General features: G+C 41.9%; 1 protein-coding gene across 2 annotated transcripts in view; it reads left to right on the top strand.

Moving 5' to 3' along the window:
• Window positions 1-549: 549 nt before the first annotated feature.
• The window catches only part of GLIS1 (GLIS family zinc finger 1), a 317,137-nt gene continuing 298,046 nt past the window's right edge, over window positions 550-19,640 (top strand). Inside the window, exons 1-2 of one of the 2 annotated variants that reach the window (XM_084852470.1) lie at window positions 550-816; window positions 2,807-3,224. In XM_084852470.1, coding sequence (XP_084708596.1) covers window positions 2,891-3,224 — 334 coding nt within the window. In that variant the 5' untranslated portion in view covers window positions 550-816; window positions 2,807-2,890. The remainder of the gene's footprint in view (window positions 817-2,806; window positions 3,225-19,640) is intronic. The other variant, XM_084852469.1, reaches the window with a different exon arrangement.

Genomic DNA, 19,640 nt, shown 5'->3' on the forward strand with positions numbered 1-19,640 from the left:
ATTCAAGAGATGTATGTAGTCCTGTTACTCTGTTTCAGGAAAAGCAAGTCCTCTGGCATTTTAAAAGGGAAACTTGCTGGCTATGCCCACAAAATATCAGCCGCATTGTGCGTCTGACTGCAATCTGCACTCTAATGACAAAAGATGATGTATATAGCATTTTCCCAAGAAAGAAAACACAGGTAGTTGGAAATGGCAGCATCTCTGCAACATGAGCAAAATGTGCGTGCTTCGAATACTCATTGACTTCTATGGAAAGGGAGCGCTAAAGGACAGAAAGACAGACGTTCCAGGGGAATAAGAATCCCGACGGTGGGTTGTTTCGTGGGCTTCTCTGCGTGCAGTTCTCTCCCACAGGCTGCATACAGCGCAGATACTTTCAGCGAGGGACGCGTCGCTATATCGTCCCAAGCCCCTGCGTGCACCGGGGCGCGTGCAACCGCGTCTGTCTGCACGGCCGCGTGCCGGCGTGCGCCGCGCTGCACGCGCGCCCGCCTTCCCCGGCCCTTGCGCGCTCGCCGCCCGGCCCAGCACCGAGGAGGCGGGTCCCCGGCGGCTCCTGTCGCCGCCCAGTCTGGCTCAGAGGCCGGGCGTGCTCAGCCACCGGCGCGATGGAAGGGCGATGACCGGGGCTGCCTTCGATCAGGCGCCCGGCCGGGAGATAACGCCGAGCGACCGGAGACGCGGCGACGGGCGACCAGGGAGCAGAGCTCGGAGCAGGCGCCGTCGCCGCAGCAGCCTGAGCGAGAGCAGCTCCGGCGCTGCGCTAGACACGGCAGCGAGAGGAGCATCGTCTCCCGGGATAGGCGCTGGCAGGTAGCGGAGCGTGGGCGGGAGGCAGCCGGCAACTCTCGGGCTGGGGGCACTGGGGGGGACTCGGCTTCTCACCTGCAGGCGAGCGCGCGCTGCCCACTTGGTCCGGGGTGCCGCTGCCGCGGGGGAGATGCGGAGGCAGCCGGCGCTGTTCTCTTCCCGGACGGGGTATCGCTCGCGCCATGCTGCCCGGAGGAGCTGGGTTCTAGGAACTCCCAGCGCCGCGTGTGGAAGAGCCCTGCCGGGATTAGCGCTTGCCGGGCTTCCCCCGGCAAGTGAGACCAATCGTCAGTCGTTAGGCCGCCCGGTCTCTACAATGGGGGAAGCAAGCAAGCTTTCGGCTTCTGCAGGACTCTTCGTTAAGCGGCGTAGGATTCCCCGCGCGAGTTCCAAAGGCAACAAGCAATTCTGCATCCTGGGAGTGTGACGCGTTCCTCATCCTCGCGAATCGTGCCGCATCAGCAATTTGAGAAATGCAGCTTGCTTTCAAAACAACGTTTTGTTGTTGTCCAACCCGGTTAGGCTTTTTAAAGCGCAAGTAAAGGAACTAGCTGGAGGAAAACATTAGAATGTGCCTCATTCTTACCCTTGAAAAGACCAACTGTATTGCTAAGAGGAAATTTACACTAATCCACTAAAAAAAAAAAAACACCACCACCCGAAGTTCCCACTTCCTCGAAACAGCTAGCCACAAAGATTTGCGTTGCAAAATACTTCCCAGCCTTTTACCCTGGTATTTATTGTTCTCTGTAAGAATGCATCTAATTTGCACTTTATTGGACAATAGTTAAATATTTGCACAAGGCAATATGTAGCCTAGACGTTTACTGATCCCCTAGGATTTTTAAATTTAGGGGTGGCAGTTATTTATTGTTTTGAGTGCCTGACCGGAATGTGTATTGGGTATGCTCAGAGCCTCAGGAAGGGCAATGGGTGTTAAATGACTCTTCCCATTGCTGTACAATTCTGCCACCTCGTAGTGCAGTGTACTTTTACAGTGTAAATATTGAATAGCCATGCTCTGTTGGGGTCAAAAGGGTTAATTTAACCTTAGAATCACCCCCATCAGAAGATTGTCTGGCTATTGTGGGTACTGTGTTAGGAACAGCCTGTATCCATCTATTGAAAACAACAAATAGTCTTGAGGCACTTGAAGACTAACAAATTGATTCTGGCTTGAGCTTTGGTGGACTATATATAGTCCGCTTCATTAGATGCCACATGAGATGAACAGGGCTGTATTCCACGAAAGCTTATTCCAGAATACATGTGCTAGTCTTTAAAGATACTCTGTTGTTTTTGCTACAATAGACTGACACAGCTACTCTCTGAAAATTACATCTGTTGAGTTTCTCTCATTTGAGTCTGCCCTTTGGAGGAGAGAGACCATGACAGATACTGGCATTTGAAGTGGTCACATCTTTAAGTGCTCTTGGTAAGCTTATGCCATGCATGAAGGATATTTACTGAGTACTGAATGACAAAATTACATTGAAATGTTTTCTAAAATACCTCAATTCAATATTCTCCAGATATAACTCTTCTTTAGAGTTATTGAGCATGTGTTTAAAAAATTGAATCAATTAGTGAATAGAATTAAGTCGGCTTTGCAAATAAGTCATAAGTATCTGACAATGGCTCTAGGCCATACAAGTTGATGTCACAATAAATTAGTTTGTCTGTAAAGTGCTACAGGACAAATTGTTTTTACTGCAATAGAGCTAATATACCTACCCCTCTGGAAGTCCACAAGAGTTATTACACCACAAAAACTGTTTCTAGTTGGCCTGGTTACACACACATTAATCATTTGTGGTGCACTGATGGTCTAAAACTGAAACCAACCAGTGATCTGCTAGTTTAGAAAACCTTTGCTTCCTGGTCATCCAGAGGTGACCGTTACTTGCTATAGGCAACTGAGTGAGTGGCTATTTACAAGCCTGAGTTAAATCAATAATTCTAAGTGACTAACAAACCTTTAATCTCTTCACAGACTTCGTCTCTCTACATTTTCACATTTCGTGCACTGCTTGATGTAGGAGGCTTTGAAAGGCCCCTCCTGGAGAGGGATGTCAATATGCACTGTGAGGTGGCAGATTATCCGAAGTCCAACAGTGGTGCAGCGTTCTTTGAAGTCCTTGACGCATGCCAAGTCATGCCTACGAAGGAGCTGCCCCAAGTCAGTTGTTCTAACAGCGGCCGGGCGTTCTTGAATTCCCAGATGTCCTTTAAAATCACTGTCAGCAATGGTGGCGACAGCACTGAAGCTCAGCGGAGCCCACCTGAGCTGCCAATGCCTCTGCTAGATCTCTTTCCCAAAAGACCTAGCATATTTGAGAGACTCCCTATTCTCCAGAGGACACAGGAGACACGATGCCCTAAAGCTGGCAGAGAATATTTCCAGCAGAAGAGTGAGTAATAAAATGCATGAGTTATAAGATATATTACCTGTGGTATCCTTTTCCTTTCTTGTTTCTTAGCATGCTGTTTGTCTTTATTTATTTCTTTATTTGTTAGCTTGGCAATGTTCTTCACCTTCTCACCACAAGATAATTTAAACCAGACTTTCCTTATAGGTAACCTAGTTAGTCATTGATACTTCTAAGAAATCACAATACCACATTTCGCAAAATATGCACAGACAGTACTATAAGGACGTGGTGTCAGAGAAGAGAGCCTCTTTCGCACTGTCTTGCGTATAGTGAGAAAATAAATTGCCACTTATTCTATAGGATTGTTGGTGTACAAAAATTAAATACACTTCTATATGAATATTATAGTTAATATTAATTGAGAAATAAATATGGCCATGCAGACTCATTACTACATGGATTTAAGTTTTAAAATGCCTTCGTTTAGTTTTACTAATAATAAATTTACGGCACTCTTAATTGCAAAGTGATGGATCTCTTTATCATAAGTTCTTGCTTGAATCTTGTGAGTAGGTTAGTGTTATTTTCATTCTATAAATGTGAAAGTGAGTCTGAGTGACATGTACGTCTAGTGGGATGGCTCTAGTATGCTCATCCAAGTTGTACCATCCTTAAAAGCCAGGATGAAAGAGAACAATCTGCATTTACTCCTAGGTAATCTCCATGGCAAGAGCATGGAGGATTATGTGGACCATATAAAATATAGTTTGCAGTAGGAAAGGCTGGTAAATCTCAGGACGGTAAGTATCTTCCCCACCCCAGACTTGGGGTGGTAGTAATTGTAGGTGGCTGCTTCCTGTTTTGTGCTAAAAATGCTGAACCCTGTGCCTAATACTTTATTATTAACTTAATGTTATCACTTTTCATCTCAAAGAACTCTCAAGGAGGCCAACAGTATAAATTTAATTAAGAACGACACACTGGATCATCAAAGTACATTTTTAAAAACCCACAAAAATCCTAATAAAACCGCAAGAAAAATAAGACACCTTCAGTACTCAAGAAATGCCCTGCTGGATAAGTTCAAAGGCCTATCAAGTGCAGCATCCAATTTCCTGTAATGGCTAAGCAGATGCTTATGAGAAACCCAAAAACAGGACATTAAGCCAATAGCCCTAGCTCTCTATAGTTCCTTAGCAACTAGTCATCTAGAGGCATGTTGTCTCTGATCCTGGAGGTATTTTGAAGCCATTGTAACTGGTAGTCATTGATGGCATTACCCTCCATTAATTTGTTTAATCCACTTTTTCTAGGCTAATGAGCCTCGGTGGGAGCAATCCGATGGCTGCTAGTCAGTGGCTAGAAGGCCATAGGATATGTGGTTTTCTGGGAACCGACCCTTCTGCACTGCCTCGCAGGCAGTGTGGAACAGCCCCGCACTCTGCACTTGAAAGAGGAGCACAGAGCGGCCAAAACGGGGCATTCAGGAGGGGCTTTCCGGGCCGGGAATGGCAGAAATGCCAGTACAACACATCCTATGTGTCGTCTGGCAGCCTCCTCCCCCACTCCGCCTTCCTGCGGCTAGACAGCTGAAATCGGCTATCTAGCCGCAAAGGCAGGGCAGGAGAAGTGTGGAGGGAACGATCCCCTCCGTGCTTCTTCTGCCCTGCATTGGATAGGCGGTCACCTCCGAGTTTGGAGGCGGCCGCCTATCCCCATAGGATTAATGTTATTAATAGGGTAAAAACAACAAAGAGTCTTGTAGCACCTTCAAGACTAACATTTATGGCATTGGTTTTCATGAACTATGGCCCACTTCGTCAGATGCATGACCATAGTCCACGAAAGCTTATGCTAGAATAAATATGTAAGCCTTTAAGGTGCCACAAGCCTCTTTGTTGTTTTTGCTGCAATAGACTAACACTGCTATCCTCTGGAAATTGTTCTAATGCAGTAGTTTGCTCAAGTCCCCTAGTCATTTTAGTACCCTTTTCTGTGCTCAAATGCTTGTAGAACTAAAAAAAGAGGTTTTAGTCTGCTTTCTAAGGGTGCTTCCAGACAGAAAGATCCTAGTGCTACCAATCAAAAGGCACGGTACAGCTATTCTGCTCTTTCCTCCTTAACACATTTTTTTGGGAAAGAAAAAAGACTGAAGGAATGGTGGTAAAACATGGGAGGGTTACAAGTGGAAGATGACATTGTTTGGACCCACCTCGTAAAATTCTGGCCCAGTTCTCACCATAACAGTGACTTAAACAAGTCACAGCGCATGCTGGGTGCCATTTGCCTAATTACCCACCCAGGCATAATAACCCATGGACTGTTAGGTTGTTTGAGGGTTGTTTCCCCCTCAAACAAGCCATGCTGCCTGGGTTCAGACAACAAGCCAAGCCATGCCCAGGTGAGTAATTAATCCACTGTAGCTTGCTTAAGCTGGGGTGATCATGCGACCCAAGCCAATATGAATGAAGCAGGGTGATTGCATGATAAAAGCTTCATCTGGAAGCACTCTAAAAGTTAAATTAGATGTAGCCAAGTGGGTCTCAGGTTTATTGGATGGAACACATAGACTGCCACAAACAAAACTCTTCAGTGAGAGTTGATATCTAGTTTTTGAAAAGTGATGAATGTTCTTGAAGCGATGCAGTAAAATGTAGCAGCTATTATGCTGTATAAAACTTTCATAAGGTCATCCTGTTTTCTTAAAAAGTTCTGTAGCAATATTCTTCGTAACATACTGCTTGATCTAGCTGAGAGAAGAGATGGAAAGGAGGCAAGAAGAATCTTGAGCAGAAGCCTCAAAGCTAAAGTAGTTCTGGCCTAATTCAAGCTACTTGGTATTCCTGCAGTGAGTTGAAACGGGCTGTAGTTTTGATTTTCAGTAGCTTGGCTGGGAAGAGCTGTAGTTCTCTTTCTGGGTAGAAGGTGGTCTTTTAGGGGTTCTTAACAAGAGGGTTCAGGAATCTGTGAACTGGCCAGAAAATCCCCCATTTATTACTGTATCCACTTACTTTCTATTTAAAAAACACGAATTTAGATACATCAACTTTCTTGTCTGTGGCTTCCCCTTTGAACATTTTGACTACACTCTACCATCTAGGTCCTAGGGGAAGAGGAGCCTCGCTATGAAACCACTTGGAGCATTTACTGTTGAATATTCCATTTTTATTGCAACCTACAGATACATTCAATCATTGCTGTCTAATGCATTTGGGAAGAAAGGGGTTCAAGTGGCATACTGTTTCTTTAAAGCTAGAGCATTTTACTTTCAGTTTAAATATGTTGCCATATTTGGTAAGAGCAAAAATTGTGTCCACCGCATACAGCTTGATGAAATGGGTTGTTTCAAGAAGGAGTTGTTACGGGCTTTGCTGGAGAGTAAGTAAATTTTACATAACTAATCTGTAGCTGCTGCTATGAACTCTGTTAGTAGCTTTGGCTTGCTAGGCCATTGTGTTTGTGGTTTGTGTTGTGGTAATTCTGCTTCCCCTTTTTCTCTTATTCAAAATTCTGCCTGCCGAGTGCATAGTTATGAGAAGTTGAGCTCTTTCTTTTTGTGCCTTCTCTCCTTTTTACTTGCCCTCATTCCTACTTTAAGCTCGAAAAGATAGACCAGACAGTGAGGTGTTGGAATAACGAAGGCCATTTAAATTAAACAAGCTAATCCTCCTGCATCGTCGCTGGAGTTTGTTACTGAAAAATATCCAGTGCCTCCTTCACAGCACAAACCTGTTTGCCTTTAACCCCAAGACTGCTCAGTTGAGTCCAAAGAAGAGAAGAGATAGGAGCGTGAGGGCATATGCAAGCAAGAAGAGTTACCCATGGACAGGAATTTTGTTCTTCCCTGCATATTAAGGATTCTCAGCTTTTTCCAGCTGGCGAAGTTTAAACTGTGCTCTTGGTTGTAATTTATTTCCAGTCTAATTTACTGTGCGAACAAATGGATGTCTATAGGACAGATGTACTTTGGGTGTGCGTGCAAAGCATTTTGTACTATATCTCAGTAATTGTTACAGTAGCCTATAAGGCGGGGGTGGGCAACCTCTGGCCCTCCAGTTGTCATATTACAACTCTTCCATGGCCATTAGTCATGGTGGCTGGAGCTGATAGCATTTGGGGTCCAACAACATCTGGAAGGCCAGTTTTCCCACCCCGCTATAAGGCTAAGTTTCCCTGCATTGCAGATATGAAGGTTGTGGCTGAAGGTCCAACCACGTGTAACATTATTCATGTTGTTTCACCTGGTATGCCTATTTTTTGAACCTAAATTGTGGGGACCCGAGGATGGGGCTGTGGTGTGGGTTCATAGGGGCATTATGGTGCCCCCATGGTCCCAACTGGAATCACTCCAACCCCACACCTGCTGTTTGCAATGGAACAAAAATTTCCATTGACTCCTTGAGTGCCAGCTTGAGTGCCATTCTTCTTGGTAGAAAGGTGGGATACAAATAAATAAATAAATGAGAGCTTTCCTCTCATTGTGAATAGCAGGAACATGGGGCCCAGATTCCAATTTGTGACCATGATGGGGGCAAAGGGTTAAAGCCCCCATGCCATGGTTCTGATCTGGCTTGGGGGGCCCTGTACTGTCAGCTTAAGACTAAAAACAACCATGCGGGCTGGGCCAAACCACATGAATAATGTCATATGCAGTTTGGCACTGAGAAATAGTGGCTTGCCTAAGACTAAGAAATTCGTGGCTGAGGTGATATTTGAGGCAGGGACTTAAGAACATAAGAAGATCCATGCTGGATCAGACCAGTGGCCCATCTAGTTCAGCATTCTGTTCACACAGTGGCCAACCAGCTGCCCACGGGAAACCCACAAGCAGGACACGAGTGCAACAGCATCCTTCCACCCATGTTTCCCAGGAACTCGTGTACATAGGCATACTGCCGGTAGCATATAGCCTTCAAGGTAGCCATTGACAGCCTTCTCCTCCAGGAATTTGTCTAACCCCCTTTTAAAGCCATCCAAATTGGTGGCCCTCACTATGTCTTGTGGTAGCAAATTCCATAGGCTTCCCAACTCTCACTCTTTCAGCCATTTGTGAAGGTGACTAGGGTGATACACAGGCAGCTCTCATCAATTTCCCTCTCTAAAAAAATAAAGAAAAACTTCAGATTTAATTAACCAAGTAAGTATATGACTGCCAAAAATCCAGTTGTGGCTTACACAAAACATACTGCTATGATACCGATTGTCCCGGAAAATTCAGGGAAAAAAACTGCTGACAGGTTAGTAGAAGATCTAGATCTTCCTAGACCATGGATAGCAGACTTAAATATTTCAGGCGTATTTGGGGGAGATCACATTCTTTTACTTGGGGTGTCTGTGAATGTTCAGCTACCTGGAGTTATATGTTAATAATAGTAGAAGGAAGAGTCTTCTGTAACTGGTCTGCCAAGATAATCTAAAACACACAATACTATTCACTGTGGGAAAGAAGATACAGGATTTACCAGGTACTGTGGTGTGTGTGTGTGTGTGTTTAAACAATCTGGCTTTTCTTGTTGTCCAACTTATAAGATATGCCTGCCCCTTACATTCTGTCTATGCTTCTGTGTTGTAGAAAAAATATGGGACCATCTTGACTATATAACACTTTTGCCTTTCAGCTTGGTAGTTGGGTGTATAATATCCTTCCACTTGTATCCCATTAGAGCAGACTTCCCCAAACTGGTACCTTCCAGATGTTTTGGACCACAATGCCCAGAATTCCTAGCCATTAGCCATGCTGACTGGGGCTGATGGTAGTCCAAAACATCTGGAGGGTATCCGGTTGGGGAAGGCTGTAGTAGAGAATGCTTCTTCATTTTGCGTTACTTGTATTTAAAAGAGTGAGGAGAAATCTCATTAAAACAAACCAGATTAGTTTTTACATTTGTTTGTAAAATGTCTTATAAAATTTCTTTGTAATAGATTTTTGTAAAAGAAAAAAAGATAAAGCCTCATTAATTAAAAGAAAGAACTCTTGTCATTTTGTGGGAGATAGTATGGAAGGGAGCCTATTGTTGAAATGTATCCAGTGATGGTGTTTTCCTATTGAATAATACTCAGTCTTTTGAGGTCTTAAAAGTATAAGGCTACAACTTGTAGTGTGTGCATGCACGCACCTGCTCATTTTCCAAACTTAGTGGAGTCACTGAATGAGTAGAATGGCATGAGTGAGCAGTTAAAATATATTTTTTTAAAGAAATACATAAATAGTAGAATCCTGAAATGGTGTGGTGTTACAACAGGGTGGTGAGAGAAAGCAAAACTGACAGATTCGTCCGTCCAGGCAGAGGGCTTTGAGTGCTCAGCCCTTGAAACATGGGGTTGGGACTTGAATTGCTCTGTATCTAGTCAAGCTTGCGATGCTGAATCAGGGTTGCCGCCTCTTTTTTCCTGGCAGGCTCCTCATCTTGAATAAATACATGGCAGGCAGGCATAACATGGTCCTCTCCATGCTGGAAATAGTGGTGTACCTATTGAATTTGGCTAATGCACATAGGTGAGAATTTCACTCGGTTGGTTTTTTTTATAAGAACTTGCCAAAATCCACAAAATTTCTTCATAAACGGGAAGGAAAGAATTTGAGATTTACAAAAAACTTACTGTAGGAGAAAGTGAAGCTGACCGATTTGTCTGTCCCTCCCATAAGGGCAGGTTCTCATAGTCTGTACTTTGCACATGATGCTCCCGATGTGTCTTCCGAAATGTGCTTGCATGAAGAATATTTCCTGTGAGCAAGGCTTTCCATTGATAACAGCAGGTGCTTCTCTGACTTTTAGAGAGCCATAGAGAGCCAGTGTGGTGTAGTGGCAAGAGTGTTGGACCGGGAGCTGGGAGATCCGGGTTCTAGTCCCCACTCGGCCATGGAAGCTCACTGGGTGACTTTGGGCCAGTCACACACTCTCAGCCCAACCTACCTCACAGGGTTGTTGCTGTGAGGATAAAATGGAGAGGAGGAGGATAATGTAAGCTGCCTTGGGTTCCTTGCAAGAGGAAAAAAGGCGGGATATAAATGCAATAAATAAATAAATAAATAAATTTTATGATCACAGCAGCACATTGCAGGAATTGCCATTGAGAAGTAGTGTCCACCGAGAGCTTGATTGCTATGAGAGATTTCTGCATAACAGTATTTATTGGGGAGCATTATATGGAAACAAAATGGAACTAGTCCCAAGAATAACTAAAACATACCCCTCTAAACCATGTAAAACATTCTACCTTTGACTACCAGGTATGTGCGGATGTCAGAAATGTGCTGCCTAGGCAAAGCTAACATGTCAGGAGAAAGTTGGATTTTAAGCATTTTCCCCTGGCATGCTAGCTTTCTACATGCATGGAGATGCTGTGTGGGAGCATTCAGGTAAGCAACCCCAGAACTGCCTAGGCAAAGCTAACATGTCAGGAGAAAGTTGGATTTTAAGCATTTTCCCTTGGCATGCTAGCTTTCTACGTGCATGGAGACGCTGTGTGGGAGCATTCAGGCAAGCAACCCCAGAACTGCCTAGGCAAAGCTAACATGTCAGGAGAAGGTTGGATTTTAAGCATTTTCCCCTGGCATGCTAGCTTTCTACATGCATGGAGATGCTGTGTGGGAGCATTCAGGCAAGCAACCCCAGAACTGCAGTCTGATGTGGTGCAGTCCTGAGAGGATCATACTATTTACTCTTTCCCAGGGCTGCAGTGGTAAATTTTGAAGTGTAGGCACTCATAATGGCACTCCCCATAGTCATGCCCCAGGGAGAGTCGAAAAATTCAGGCAGCTGTGTTGATCCATATCAACCAACTAGTTCTAGCAGTTTTCATCTCCAGGAGGAGCAGGTCTTTTGTAAAGCTAGTTGCCCATTCAAGACCAAGCCATCTCAAAATACTTTGCATTACAACAGGGAACAATTTCTTGTTGCTGGGAAAATGCATTCCTCCTCCGCCCAGCTACTCTGATGATTGCAGCTAAGCTCAGAGGGAACAGGGAATTCTAAGGGAGATGGCAGATGACTTCATTGTCCCTGCTGAACAAAACGTGCTGGTGCTGCATCCCTGTGAGCCCTGGCTTCACTACACTACTGCTCTTTATTCATACTTGAATTATCTCTTGGGAATTCTGCAGCCACCTCTTTGAGTTTGTGTTGTGAGATAGCACTTGACTACTGATGAGCCAAATGATGAGGCATTTGTGTGCTGTAATTTGTTGTGTGTGTGGGAGGTCGGCAACAATTTTTTTGATATTGTGGATTTAACAAGCCTGTTACAATTCCTGAAAGATTTGTTAGGCTGGTGGAGGGGACGCACACACAGACACACAAAGACATCTTTATATAAAATTGGCTAAACTAGTAAAACATTCTTACAAAGAATTTTTAATTTTCTATACCAAAAAAGGAGCATTATAAGATTCAATTAGAATTATTGCTTGCACTAATGGATATATAGGTATCTAACAGCACAATCCCAGAGGGGATGTATGTAAATTGTGTGCCACAAATTATTTAAAAATATGCATTTATTACATTAAAATTGATTATATGTAAACCCTCCAAATGTTTCCTTAGTGTAATGAAATAGCAGGAATCCCCCCTCTCCAAAGTATGGCATGTGAAAAGCCAAAGACTACTTTTATCTAAATTCCATTCCAATTCTACCTTTAGGTTTGGTCTTGAGTACCTTTGAACACCGACCGGATGCCAGGTTTTCTTTTCTCTCTTTGCACTCTTAAGACATCCAGTATGTGTGAATGCTTTCTTATTTGCACAACACATGCTTCGCTGCTAACCTGGCAAAATGATTTTCCCCTTCTTCTGTGGTTTAATTTGTATTTTATTAAATGATTATTCATCACTGATGATTACTGGGAAAAATGCTGCTGTACGAAATACATCCAACTTATGCCGTTTCAATTTTCATGTGGTTTCGTGTTTGTACGAATTGCAAGAACTTATTCAAACCATTGCAAAGTAATGAGCCAAGCTCTATCTGGCCAATCGGTACATTAACATAAATATGGTATGGTTTGATGTTGCTGGTTGATGTTGATTGGTTTTTTGTATTGCTATGCTTGAATGGTTCTTTGATAGTTTTACACAATTTCCTAATAAAAAGCACAGCAGTGGAATAAATCTGATTTATAAATTTTTTTCAAAGATCAGGCAAATGATTTTTAGAATCAAAGGGAACCTTGATGATTAAGGATTTGGAGATAACAGCAAGAGTCTTGATCTAAGAAGAAAAAATAATTTAATTCTTGTATGCATTTGCATGTTTTACTTTGGGGGGAAATGGACCTACGAAGACATCAGCATAAACCGTAAAACTAACTTTTTAATGCATATTTCAATTGCTGTTATTTTAAGCTCTTAAGGGGTTGAAGACGTAGTTTATTCTGGAACGTTGCTGAACTATATGAAATGTGACTCTTGGGACATGGTATTTTAATACTTAGTAGAAATATGTATAATAGTAGATGATGTATTTTGCCTGCCTTCCAGGTCTGAAGAAGTTAGACATACTGGCTAAGACAGAGAGTATCCAGTGTGTAAATCAATGCCTAACTTTTCATAAAATAATAATCTTTCTCTAATCAAATAATTTTACAAGTGAGTGTATATACAAGAAGAAGAATATATGGCACAACTCTGAAGCCAAGTAACTCCCCAGCAAGTAGTGTAAGGCCTAAACTTTATTGCCAGTGTTTGCCAACGATTCACTGGTATTCCATGATTTATTGTAGTGAAGTAGCTTAAAAACTAAAACCACGAAACCTTGAGTAACCCCCCCATCAACAGTTAAAAGTTATTCATAGAAATGAAATTTAATAGTATCCACTATCAAACCCTATCTTGTTTTTGGTGCCTGTAAATAAAAGACCACAATATATATTGCTTTTGTTGCACGTATATTTTTCCTTCTTGTAGATTGACAGTGACATAACTGCCAAATAAGAAATGAAATGGTTCTCTAGATGGATGTGCTCTTAAGTACTTCATGCTTAACGTGGTCCAGGTTTCTTTATAATACGTTTAAATTGTAATTCTTTGGAATGTTGGATGCCTAAAGCTAAGCGCTTAATGATGTGTCGGTTCAGATATCTAGGAGCAGGTTTATGAAATGGGATATTTTGCTGGGAGGGATGAGTGGCACACTTCAGAGCTATCAGACCAAAGGCAGCAGATCAGGGTGATATGTTTTGTTAAACATTAAAAACACACACAGAACACCTTGACTTCTGTCTAAAGAATGTGATGCTTTTGAAAATGATTTACATGAGAATAGGAGTAAGTGTTGTACAAGTTTAAGAATAGGAGTAGATTTTATATGTATTTTAAGTTGTTCTTCTTGTGTTTTGGCCTTGTTCACCATTCTATTGCTTTAGCAGCTGGGTTTAATTTAATCTGACTCCCACACTGAGGGCTAGGCATTGGTGAATCCCTGATAGAATTTGCTCTTTCCTGGAATTGTCCCCTGTTGGTGAGTAACCCCAAAGGGAAACTGAAAATGGTATTGGAATAGTATTTGAACATGGCTTCTGGTTCACTAGCTCCTGGTAGAATAGACCACCCAACTTCCTTATCCTTTATTTTTTTTATGGAAACCTTAACTTGCCCTATGTCCGATATATGTGCCAGGCAGATGAGTTTGTGGTTTGTATGGATTACAAAGAATAAAACGATGGATGGATTTCCTAGTGTTTTCTAAGTAGAGTTGCATGTGGTAGGATTTACACATGTACTCAGGGTTGCTGGGACTGCTTCCATTTTAAATCAAAGAGAGTTCTTATTGATGTCTTCAAAGGTTAGGAGAATTGAGCTCCGGGAACTTTGTGAAACTCCCACTCCTGTTGGACTGGGGAACAGAGGCTCCAAAAATATGACTTTATTTTGTTCCTGTTGAAATGAAAAGAGACTTTGCTGTTGATGTCAGCGAGACAGCTACATGGACTGTGGCGGTGACAACTTTGGTGTCTTCATGTTCAGCGTTGTCTTCAGATGGTTCCTCAGGCTCTTCATACCATTCCTGCAATTGTGCTGCTAGAAAACTGTATTAGACAGTAAGTGTTCTAGTGAATCCAGCTATACTGTAGGACTTCACATGACAGCATTTCATCATGTGATAACTTCCTTGTCCCATTGCGCATCGTTGCTTGCTGCTGGCATGGTGTGAATTTCCTAAGGGAAACTAGTGTCATGACGCTACATCACATGGCAAATACTCGACTTTACAGCAGGGAAGATTGGGGAACTTGTCATGGGGATGCTGTTTTCAGTGGCAAATCCATGGACTGGAAAACCTAGCTCTAAGAACCTGCAGTACATTTGGTTGTCCCATATCAAGCAATCCACATTGTCACTCCCAGTTAGTCCAGTCATCAGATGCTTTCCCTCCTCTCCCCCTTCCAAGCAGTGTTTCATAGGATTTGCTCAGCTTGTTCTGTGGACTGCAGTACTATCGCTTTTATGCAATATTATATATTATCCAGGTTTTGTGTGTATGCTTTTGGCTGGCCTGCTTTCTACATGGGAACATACTGGGGCCAATAGAGAAGAGTAAAAATTGGACTTTTAAAGTGAGAGCTCTTGATAATCTTTCCCATCCTTTTCTCTTCCTAACCTACTAGTTCCCTCCCCACATCCCCAGTTGATTTTTCTCATCCCTCTGAATTGTAAAGATGCTGTTGCATTCTTGATTGCTCAGTGATTGCTGTGATGACTTTTTTAGCATGCCACTAAGCTCACAGCCTGCAATTTACTCTTATGTTTTCTTTCTGTGGGGAGACCAAAAAGCTAACTCGCAAATAACCTCTTTAGAAGCTGAGTTAGTCACACATTTTTAAGACATTCCAAAAATCCTGCTAAGCTCCTTCTGAGCTTGTTCTGTTGACTACTAAGTGAATCAAATGTTTGAAAGCTCTCATTTTTGATTTCACATTATGGTCTCTAGGGAAGTGCTTTTTTCCTGGCATAATAATTTGGTTTTATTAAAGAAAGAAAAAAAAAATCAATTCTGCAGATTTGAACCACTCATGTATGATGTCTGGCTCTCTTATTTCCTGTGATGTAAAAAAGAAGCAGGGTTAGCTTGATTAAACACCAAGGGAGAGTAAAGCAGTGCAAAAAGGATGTGCAGAACAGCTGGGGGAAGACAACATTCTAATAGGTTCATTCCAAAGGGAAATCTGGCTTCAAAGAGGTGAAGGCGAAAACAATCCATATTGTGGTTGCACTCAGAGTAGAAATAGGTAGTACCAGAAATAGAGCTCATATAAAGTAGTGTCAGGAGTGTGCAGAAACTACAAACTACAATGGAATATAATTATTGAGAGACAATAGGCTAATGGGCTGTCTTGTAAGGCTTTATGTTAGGCCCTCTCCCTGTCTCTTGCATTTACTTTATAGATGCTTTCCACATCCCATATTCCTAGGTCCCATCTTGAATAGAGGTATTGGTCATATAGCAAATTGTAGTGATGTTGTAGACATAGACATAGACATAGACATAGAGAGCCAGTGTGGTGTAGTGGCTACAGTGCTGGACTGGGAGTCGGGAGATCCGGGTTCTAGTCCCCACTCAGCCATGGAAGCCCATTGGGTGACTTTGGGCCAGTCACAGACTCTCAGCCCAACCTTCCTCACAGGGTTATTGTTGTGAGGATAAAATGGAAGAAAGAGGAGGATTATGTATGCTGCCTTGAGTTCCTTGGAGGAAAAAAGGCGGGATATAAATGAAATAAATAAATAAATGACAGCTCTTATGCAAGGAGTCTAAAAATGAAATAAATGATTTAATCATGTGAAGGGAAGAGGTTTTCTTGTGGCTCCAATGAAAACCTCTTAGTTTTGGGGCTTCCTTTGATAGTTAAATTCTTCCCTGTTGCCTGAGATCATACCATAGTTCATTAGGAAGTACCAGAATCTGAATCTTGGCGTATTTTCAGCCAGTTTGTTTGATGTACAGTTTGCTGAAAATTCTATCCATGAAACTTGTGCAAATATTGTCTAAACTCAGATCTCTTGATGGATAAGAGTTTTACTTTATTCCCCTTTGTGAGATTGCCTCACAGTCATGAGATTAAAAAACTATGTTTGATTTGTAAATACAGTCACAGCCTATGACTTCAATCATACCTTTGATATTTAAAATACAACTATTGCCACCCATGCCACTCTCTCTCACATGTCCAGTCAAATGAAGTAAGGTTACATAGTAACCTGGACTGGGTTCCCAGGAAGGCTGCATTTGGCCTCTGGATCTGAGGTTCCCCACCCCTGGGTTAGGTATTCAAATACAATGCTTAATAGTGGTTAAGGAATACAAACCATGGTTTGAGATTTGGGACTATCCTTTGGTATGATTTTTCAGGCTTTCATGCCTGAAAGCATGAACCTCCATCAGGCTTTCATGGAGCTTCAACCTCCATCCTTCTCCTTACCCTTGTGGGCCACAGGTTCTTCTTCCCCTCCCATCTCTTTTGAATACTTACTTTTTTGAATGCTCACTGTGATTAGTGTTATGTCTGCACCAAGTTGAATGCCAATCATAGCTACCTTTATATTAGAAACTTGCTTCTAACCATGGTTCCAAACTCTGGTTTTAAGCAAACTGTAATTAGTATTCAACTTGGTGCAGATATAATGCTAACTACAGTTAGTATTGAAAAAGGAGGAATACGGAGATTTGAGTGGGAGAAGGGAAGAGGACATTTATGTTCACGGTGGAGAGAGGGGAAAGAGAATGCATGTCTGAGTGACACTTCTAGTTCTTCACCATAGTTAAGCTACTGGGAAGTGTTCTATCTGCACCAAGTCTTTTATATAAGGCCTGGTAAGATCATGATAGACATCTGAGGCACGTCTCTCTTATATAAGCTTATGAGCTGGTATGGCTGATCATATCTCATGTTAACAAGTTGAGATATGAATGAACCTTTTGCCCATGCAGTCAGTCCCTTCATGCAAGTTGCAATTAAACTAGGGATTCTTTAACCGTAGTTTCCTGTTAGTCTGAACTGGGAAACTAATGTTACCAGCTTCAGAACACACCAAGGCTTTCTTAGAATTTTTAAAATTAACAAGTAACAGAATTCCCTAAACTTGACATTTTCCCGCATAAAATGGGATTTGTTTTCATATATATTTCTCCTAGATGTTTATAGCAGAACAAGCCCGGATCGTACACTCAGTTTGAAGTTGGTTTCATATCTGGGTTTGTTCCAGCGCTAGTACCGATAGTTTCCTCGTTTGGATGAATGGGAAACTGTGGTTAATTAGAGACTTCCTAGTTTTATTGCTACTTGTGCAAAAGGAGAAGTAAAGTGGCTGCAAGCATGGAAAGCAAAAGATGTGTTCATATCTGAGCTTTTAAAGCCAAGATATGATTATCTGAATCAGCTCTGTGAGGTGCTTCTGTATGTTAGGATCTTCTTTATGCATTCACAGCTGCAAAAAGTTCCATCCAGTTTTCAAGTCAATATGGTTAACTCCCCCCACCTCTCTCTTAATTGCAGTACATAACGGGTTCTCTGAATTATATGGGGATTTTATAGCACAGTTGCTTGGTGGAGGAAACTGGCTTTCATTGTGCAGTTCCTGCTTTCGGTATCAGCCAGAGAAGCAATGATGTGATTTAACAGGTGCCTTGCAGGCATGGCTCTTGTTTAATCACCATCTACATATCAACATTATGTAAATCGAAATTGCTTAGGTATGCAATTAATTGTGAACATTTAAAACATTTCTAAAGGTTTAAAACAATACCTAGAGTTCCCATTTTTTTAAGATGTTTCAGGTCAAAGGACACATGTGTTTTTATTTTCTTATTTGTGGTATAATGTGTTCAAGGCAGATTTATGGCACAACCTTTGTTTATTGACTTGTACTTTTTCTGCATGAAACTAATGGAACATGACAGATGATATTTATGAGGCATGTGTTTCTGATTAAATTGCATTGGACATTAAAAACTGATAAAAAACTATATTTTAAAGGGCAGGTTAATAGAAAAGGGTGCAGCCTTGATTGGAAAGTTTACACACAGTGAGACACATCGGCTTTTGAGTGACTATTTATAGTCATAATACATGGTTATAAAATTTGGATTCTGTATAGAAAAGGACGCTAATAAGCATTTATGTGGAATGTGAGAAAATCAATTGCTTGCCTTTTTGGTAACTGGGTTTTAAGCAGATGGTCTCAGTTGGAACAGTAGTGCACCAGTATTGTTCAGTGATCTAATGAGGGTCTTTTACTTGATGCATTGTGAGAGTCTACATTATTTTAAAGTACCCGGTAACTGAATTAATCTTACAGTACAATCCTATACATGTTGACTTGGAAGCAAGTCTCATTGTATTCAGTGGAGAGTATTCCCTTGTAAGTGTGATTTTAGGATTTCAGTCTTAATGTGATCTACACTTAAGAAAAGTGCTTTTCTGCAATTGGCGAAAGGGCCTGCAATTGAAAGCTATTTATGATCTATTTAGTTACTACATTTATGTAGTCTCTCCATAACATGAATTCTTTGGGCATCCCACAAAACAAATACAATACAAAACAATAAAAATGATCAACTAAAAACACAATTGATACATGGATCTTAAGCTGAGAGGCCCAGACTAGAAGGCATAAATTATCGAAAAGGCCTGGATGAATGAAAAGACCAAAAAGATCATAAAGTTTATGCCAATTGAATCTTTCTGTGAAAGTTGTTCCATAACTGGTGTGCCATACTGAAAAGGCCCACTTCTTAGTGGTTACCAACTTGCTTCATTTGGCAGGTGCACTTGGAGCCAGTCCTCTGAAGAGGGTCTTAAGGTAATGGGAAAAGGTGATAATTGAGGTAACCTGGTCCCAATCTACCTACGGTGTTGAAGGTTAAAGTCACTAAAACTTTCAATGTGTTGTACCAAGTAACCCTTGATTAAAAATCACATTTTAAAATTATTATTGATTTTGAAATTGATACCCTTTTCTTTATAAAATTAACTCAAAGCAGTTTACAGAAAAGTTAATAAAATACATTAAACTGGAGTTAATATCATCACACTGCATCCGCATAATTAAAGCAGTGGTATTCCCTGTAGTAACCTATGGCTGCGAGAGCTGGACCATAAGGAAGGCTGAGCGAAGGAAGATAGATGCTTTTGAACTGTGGTGCTGGAGGAAAATTCTGAGAGTGCCTTGGACTGCAAGAAGATCAAACCAGTCCATAATCCAGGAAATAAAGCCAGACTGCTCACTTGAGGGAATGATATTAAAGGCAAAACTGAAGTACTTTGGCCACATAATGAGAAGACAGGATACCCTGGAGAAGATGGTGATGCTAGGGAAAGTGGAAGGCAAAAGGAAGAGGGGCCAACCAAGGGCAAGGTGGATGGATGATATTCTGGAGGTGACGGGCTCAACCTTGGGGGAGCTGGGGGTGTCGACGGCTGACAGGAAGCTCTGGCGTGGGCTGGTCCATGAAGTCACG

The sequence above is a fragment of the Heloderma suspectum genome, chromosome 4 (genome assembly GCF_057233095.1).
Source record: "Heloderma suspectum isolate Gila_16-S chromosome 4, 16-S_ref, whole genome shotgun sequence".
Taxonomy (NCBI): Eukaryota; Metazoa; Chordata; class Lepidosauria; order Squamata; family Helodermatidae; genus Heloderma; species Heloderma suspectum.